Source organism: Morone saxatilis, unplaced genomic scaffold (genome assembly GCF_004916995.1).
Source record: "Morone saxatilis isolate NCDOM2014 unplaced genomic scaffold, NCSU_SB_2.0 Contig12, whole genome shotgun sequence".
Lineage (NCBI taxonomy): Eukaryota > Metazoa > Chordata > Actinopteri > Moronidae > Morone > Morone saxatilis.
In genome coordinates this window covers 13,707,093-13,714,919 of record NW_023339674.1, presented here as the reverse complement: position 1 = coordinate 13,714,919, position 7,827 = coordinate 13,707,093, and the positions used below count along the sequence as shown (strand labels likewise).

Sequence of the window (7,827 nt, the reverse complement as noted above, 5' to 3'; positions counted from 1 at the left end):
AGGATTTGCAGTAATTCCTGATTTGATAAAATTTGGGTAGAAAAATGTATAGAAAAATTCTGGATAAACAGTGGCAGATCATATACACCCTATACACTGGGTGATATCAATGAGATAATTACAGATCTAATCTTTTGTGTCAAAATGTGTCCTTATTTCAACTGTGCAGGCACCTGGTGGATGACACTCCTCCTCTTCACACTGCCATATCTCACCTGTAACATGGTCTGCCCCAGCGGCTGCCAGTGTGTTAAAGGTGCTGTCAAGTGTGTTGGCTACACCATCAAAGATATACCAAAGCATCTGCCTGTCCACACATACCTGCTTCTACTTAATGACACAAACATGAACGTCATAAATGAGCAGAGCTTGGCAAACAAGGATCTCCTGTTACGTTTCAGTCTGACTTACAGTCATCTACGCACTATCCATCCCAGGGCTTTCCACGTTGCACCACAGCTCAAGTCTGTCAAGCTGTCATATAATGATCTCTCCACCCTTCCTGTTCGGGTTTTCAGTCCACTGACCGATCTGGAACAGTTGCATTTAGATGGTAACCAGTTGGAGATCATAGCTCAGGATATGTTTGAAGGACTTGTCCGGTTGCTGGATCTGGACTTGAGCCGGAACAAACTTAGTAATCTCTCTTCAGATGTTTTCGATGGACTGACCAAACTCAACTTTCTGAACCTTGGCAGGAACTTCATAAAAAAGCTTCCACCAACCATCTTTCATTCCTTGACTAAACTTCGCCAGCTCCCGATCTATAACAACGAGCTAGAGGTGCTAGAACCTGGGATCTTTGATGGACTTATCAACCTTGAGGAGCTTAAACTTCACCATAACCAGATTTCCAGTCTTCCACCTCAGGTGTTTTGGTCACTGAGGAGCCTGACGATGCTCACCCTGTCGTCCAACCAACTTAAGGCAATCCCGGAAAAGAGCTTCTACAACATGCCCAAGCTGACAAAACTTACCATTTACAACAACCCATTATTATTGCTACCAGACCAGCTAATGGGTTACATGCCAGACATGAGAGAATTTTATCTGTATGCCACTAACCTCACCACTGTTCCTGGAAATTTGTTTGCTAACATGTCTGGACTCCTGAGTCTTAACCTCCATTTAAATCAATTTCTATATGAGTTGCCTTCAGACCTCTTCTGCTGCCTTCCCAAAGTTCACAAGCTCTCATTGAAATTCAACAACCTCCTTTATCTACATCCTCAGTTGTTCTCCAAACTAACTGCACTGGAAAAACTGCATCTTAATGACAATAAGCTGCAGAGACTACCAGAAAACATTTTTCAGGGCCTCGGAGATATTTTGACAATTGATTTGAAGAATAACCACCTCAAGACTCTCCCAGGAGATATTTTTCTGTCAAATACGGGTTTGAGAGCTCTTACTCTGAGTGGCAACCCCTGGGACTGTACCTGTGGTATCAGAGGTATTGCGAAATGGATAAGGCATAATGAGCATGTGGTTCTTGACAGAGATGAAGTGCTATGTCATAGTCCATTGTACCAACTGCTCCGTACCATTGGATCTCTGTCTGATGAGGAGTTCAAATTTTGCAATGCTACAAGATACAAAAGTTCTTTTACTACACAGAATTACTTGCATGAGCCAACAAAGCCATTCTACACCATTTCGACCAGCGGAAAAACATCAACTGTTGCTTCAACAACCACACCAGCTACAACAAAATCAGACACCACTCAACGAGTTACCGAACAAATCACCACCTCAACAACCACTCCAACGACAAAATCACCTGTTTTACATACCACAGTCTTATCAACACCTCTGCAAACTCCGACCACTAGCCCGCCCTACAACGACTTTTTTCTCCTTACTGAGACTCCATCGACCTATTACTTATCAGTTCCTTTCTATGACACATTGGTAGTAGAACAGGGATCCGAGTATGTTCACCACAACCTTCACAAGGGCTGGGTCTATGTGTGGTTTCTGCCCTCAGATACGGCCTTGACCGGGTTCCTCATGTTCTGTCACATCCTTCTTGTGGCCACAGGCTTGTTCTTCATTCTTGCTGCCATTTATGGCATGTATAGCCTCAACAAGATCATGGATGAGCTAAAGGCTGAGGCTGCACATACTCCAGGGTAACAAAACATGTTATCAGGCCTGGTGCCCAACAGAGGTTGCAGTTAATAAAATATTTTCTTTAAGTGTTACTTTAGGACAGCCAGACTTGAAATATGGGCAAAAATAAAACAACCACAATAAAATATTTATAATTATATTTTTATATTTTAAGATACCAACAAAATACTGTAAGATAATACATTTAATATTATATAATACAGTGCAGTACAGTATATACGCTTAAAAACAGAGTTATGTGGATGTAAGTTACAAATTGTTTGTTCATAATTATAAATAATTTACGTAGAGCTGTAATTTCAAAATAAATTATATAGTCAAATAATCAATAAATCATTGAAATAAAATGAATGGTTAAAACATTTTCTATCAAATATGCCAAACATTATTTGGCTTTTGCTTTTCAGATGTGAATATTTGCAGCTTTTCTTTGTCTTTTGGGTTTTGGTACATTAATTGCACAAATCAAGCAATTTGAACACATTGGGGTCTGGGAGGTTGTGATGGGTGTTTTTCACTACTTTTTGACATTTCATGGACCAAATTACTTAATCAGGGAAATATTTGGCAGATTAATCAATAATGAAAATAGTTTTCAGTTGCAGCCCTACAGTTAAGTTTTGAAAAAACAACAACATATGAAATAAAACATCTTCCTTTGCTATCTATCCTTTGTTTTAAGGTTCCATACTTATTTTTATACATACTAATATCTAATGTGTGTTGTTTGCCCTTGTGCATTTATCAGGTTTTCCTTTATGACAGCAAAACTTATGAAGAGTGCAATGTGAAGTAATTTGTTTCTCTCTAAACTGCATGAAGAGACATCACAAGTTAAAAATATTGTTTACTGTAACTTTTGAGTAATAATCAGTAAATTTCTGAAAAAATCATATTACATGCAAATGTCTTTCTTTTTTTCCACCATGTTGGTAAATGCCAACACTTTACCAACACTGACAATGGTTTATGGGTCATATAATCAGGAATATCTACATCTGTTCTTCTTTACTTCTCCCCACATTCACACACTGGTATTTGGTAAAGGGAGTTCAGTTGTTTGTTGTCATATTTTATAGTTTAATCAGTTATGAGAGTATATGTGAGAAATCTTATGTAGCCATAGTACAAGATATAGGTCCATATGCACCTATAACCCAAGGTCTACACATAGTTGAAGTATGTTATTTAAGAAACAAACTTGCCAGGGCACCAGTTATATTTGAGGATATTGTAAACATCTTCATCTCCTAAGTTCTTATCTGGATTTCCTCTTGGAATTGAGGGAGAATTGTACATTCCAATATTAAATCACCTCCTAGATACTAGGGAAATTACACCCTTATCTTCATAACAGCCTTCAAAACAGGAAGCTAATTTCAGCCATTGTTCAGATTTCACAAAGCCAGGGATCAAATAAAGGTCTGACATGACTCTTTCGCAAAACAGTGTCCCTTTAGTTTCGTAATCCTCCATTGTGAAAAAAAACCACAAAATGTGCACATATTCTTTTTTTTGAATAAATTGAGATCACTTAAGACAAAACAATATAAAAAAGGATTGAGGAAACATGCTCTCTAATTTTGTCCTAACATTTTTCAATTTTAATTTCATACAAATGTTTTTAAACAAGAACTTTGGAGGATTATTAATAGCCAATACAACTTAAGTTACATTTGAAACCAGTTGTGTTGATAATTACCCATTGCACACATAAAACTATTTAAGATTATTATTTGGAGTTCAACTGCTGGTCAAAAAAGCTATTGAATCTTTTAAACCTTCACAAAATGACAGCGGATGCCACAAATTCCACGAGAAGTGATTGGACTTTAAAACAAACAGCAAACAAAAGAGGATGAATTGGTGAACAGCACCCAAGTTCATTGCTATGACAACGGGTGATTAGGCCTTTCCAGTACACTGAGCTCACACAACAGTGGGCACACACACAAACACAGTGAGTAAGTGCGGGGAGAGGAAATCATACTGCAGGCGTCATAAGAAATATTCTACCACAGTGGAAAGATTAATGAAACATTTTTTTAAACATGGGATTTTCCAGATTTGTACGTCTGGATTTAGCAGACTCTTGGCTGTAGGGTGGAGCGATAATCCTCTTACCTCTGATAATTAACTGTTAGATAGCCTTTTGACATTAACAAACTATAGTTTTAGCCAAACATTTTGCCAAAGGCAGCCACAGCACCATCATTAATGCGTTTTTCTTTGGTTTCTAATTGGTTTCCATCTAAAAGGAGTAGAAGTATTTTTTAGGTATCCAAGTTCAGCTATACTTGAAAAGAGAAGAGTACAATCTTGTTTTGTTTGTCTTTTTTCTCAAACGGGAAAAACTAAAGTAAAGTACACTGCTATATTAGAACTTTCTTCATCTCCTCACATAAATCATGTATTATATCTGACATGACTGATTTATATCTTTAAAACTGAACCACTGTAACATCTCTTAACAGAATGACACACTCATAACACAACTCTTGTCACCCAGTCTGTCCCAGTATGCCCAGTTTATCAGTGTTGTTATGGTCCAATGTGGACAAACACCTGTGGAAATATCAGAGGTAACATTTGGAAACTTTATGGACATTATGGGATAGAGAGGGGATATGTTCGTCCATCTGCTATAACATGTGTTCCAACTTAATAATAAAAAGACTTGATGATTCATCATGATGTTTCTGTCAGTTTAGGAGGGTCTGTGGCTGTTGTGAGGTAATTCAGTTATAAAACACTGGTCTGACCTGCAGCAGTTATTACTTTCTGACTTATATATCTTTCAGTACCTTTACAGTAATATCAGAAAAACACCATGTTTCAAGTATGAAATGTATATGAACTGCAGCAACTGACTGTCTATACGTTAACTCCACCCACGTTATCTGTTTTCTGTGGTGAGGAGGGAGTTAGCTGTGTTACAAAACAGATGGATTTACTTAAAGCAACACAGGAATGTTAAAAGCTACAGAATACTCCCTGCTCAAACTTTTTATTGAAAGATTTATTGAAGAAAACACCATTCCTCATTTAGCACCAAAGCTAAAGCACACAGAATTTGCATGAACAGAAAAACAAACACTCAAACTCTATGAAAAGTCATATACACACACATACTGTACATGTACATAAACAGAAACTTTCTGCAACCTCATCACATAATTATAATTATACAATACTGAAAGCTGTTTATTTTTATTCCTGAACATACCTGCACAGGAGATCATTATATGACACTAAACATACTGAATAGAAAATTAATTATTTCTGCAGCATAAGTGAGGCTTAAGAGATGTGTGCAGGTTGTTCGGTTGTTTTTTAGATCTTGTAATCTGTAATCCACAGTGTGAGCACTGAAGACTGCCAAGTGGCCAAATCATGGGTTTACGAGCATACCACGGACGTCATACCAAAGATATGTGCAGCTGCTTAAATTTGCACACCCAAACAAAAAGGCACATACACAAAAAACAATGTCACAAACAAAAACACAAAACCAACTCCATTGTCTTTAATCAAATCAAATTCTTTTGTAACCCTAACCTCCAACATAAATATGTCCTGAAAGTAAACAAGAAAAACATGTAGCCACATCGATGAAGACATATTGATCCCCTAAGATGAAGCACAGCTCACACATCCCTTTACATGAATTCAAACAAGCACAGACACTCCTATAAACACAAATCACCAGAAGGTGGGGCTTCCCATTATGCGATTCCCCACCACCACATGTAGCTAAAAAATGTGAGCGTGAGTGTGTTAGAGGAACAGATGGGGGCAGGGGGACAGCCGGGACACTGAATAGTGCCTCTACAGCTTTTATGAAAAGGACCTACAGATTTCATGAGCTCAAGGCAGAAATAAAAAGAAAACATTGGTGATGGGAATCAAGTGATGACGAAGAGCAAGGAAATGTGATGGTGTGAGAGTTCTGACAGTTCTGGAAACTTTCATAACAGGATTTGTAAAGCTGAGGAGGAAGGGAGGACGTACATAAAAGATAACCACACCAACCCACTGTCTCTATTCACTCAATCGTCAGCTACATCGAGAGGTAAGTTCTGCAAAACAACATTCACTCTTGGTTAACAGAGTGCTTTTTACTTCTAACATAATATAAGATGATGATTCATGATGTGACAAATAGATTTCATGGTTAAATTATCAGAACTAATAAGATAAGGGCAGTTATAGAGTTATAGCAATATGTTCATATGCCACGTCTATATTTATCTTATATATAAACCTCTGTACTTAATTTAACCCTTGCCTATAGGACTCTTATTCAGTGAATAAGTGAAATTTTCTGTCTGAAAATGTGTTTTATTTTGGAAAGTTTGAGACTGGTAATCAAAATCCTTTTATATAAAACATAAATTAACTTATGTGGCTTGACTACTGGTTTGTGGGAATACAGTTCCCCACTTTGCTAGCACAGTCTTTTCATGACAGAGAAAGTGCTGATCTTTCAGCTATGGCAAAGGGGGGAAAAAATCAAAGCAATTAATGGTGAACTGGAAATGCTTTAGACATTACACTATACTGCAGACCATTCCAAGTCATCCCAATAGAGAGCAGACAGTGGTTTTGGTTGGACAGGGATGATATAATATATACCAGAGAGGAAACATGGTTTAAGTGTCAGGTTTGGTTCAAATAGGAACATTATTAAATTCATACTCGACAACGGGCATACAGGCAGAACAGTTCTCAGTGATTTTGTATCAAAATGCTGCTTGAAAACTACAAAAGCCGCTTACTGTAAATCCATTGTTCCTGACATTGTTTTTTAAAATGTTTCCCATTGCAACACAAACAAAAGAAGGTGAACCACATTCAGATAACACAATACTCAGTGGATAGCTGTGTTTTCTGGTAGTTACGTAAGAAACACATCTCTGAGTTAAATGTGAACACTTTCCATTCACAGCAGTAAAGAAAAGGCAAGTGGTAATGAAGCCAGTGTTGCCCAACAATGTTCCCCCTTTGCATGATTTGAACAAATAAGAAGGAAAGTTATAAGTAATAGGACTAAGGGTTAGGGTTATTGATGGTAGTAGAATAAAAGTACTTTTTAAAAGTACAGTAATAACATTTTACAATGAAAACATTGTTTTCCCTCTCACAGCAGGGATCCAGCACCATGAGTACAAAATGTATCAAAAATAGGAACAGCTGGGATGCACCAGGATGTATTTTATGACCCTCTATCTTTGATGTGTACAAGACAGAAAGAAAGAAAGAAAATAAATCTGTGGCTGAGCTCATCTGAGGGACATACTGGTCTCTTTAGAAAGTTACTTCCTCAGAAAGACTCTTTCTGCACCCTAATACACAGCCACAGAGAAACAACTCATGCTTGCCAATCTTAAGTTGCAGAACTTTAAATGGATTTGCATGGAGAAGCAGGTCATTATGTTGGCAGAGCTTTGTGTTTGGAGGCTCCTGTGCCATTACAAACAGGGAGCACAGCTTCCGCCACAGTCTTGAACATGTGCAGGCAGTCATATGTTGAGAAGTATTTTAGAACCAACACAGAAATCATTTTGTTTGTGGCAGCAAACCAAAGACCATGTCCATTTTCAGTGAGGATATATTCTGCAGTTTGGGGATTCACTTCCAAAAACATTCTAAGGACTATAAGGTCTAGCCTTGCTCCATTTGAAAAGTGTCCTG

At 37.7% G+C, this 7,827-nt stretch overlaps 1 protein-coding gene across 1 annotated transcript in view; it reads left to right on the top strand.

The window, feature by feature from the left end:
• The window catches only part of LOC118322056, an 11,332-nt gene that overhangs the window by 221 nt on the left and 3,284 nt on the right, over nt 1–7,827 (top strand). Inside the window, exon 2 of the mRNA XM_035653637.1 lies at nt 170–2,132. Coding sequence (XP_035509530.1) covers nt 170–2,132 — 1,963 coding nt within the window. The remainder of the gene's footprint in view (nt 1–169; nt 2,133–7,827) is intronic.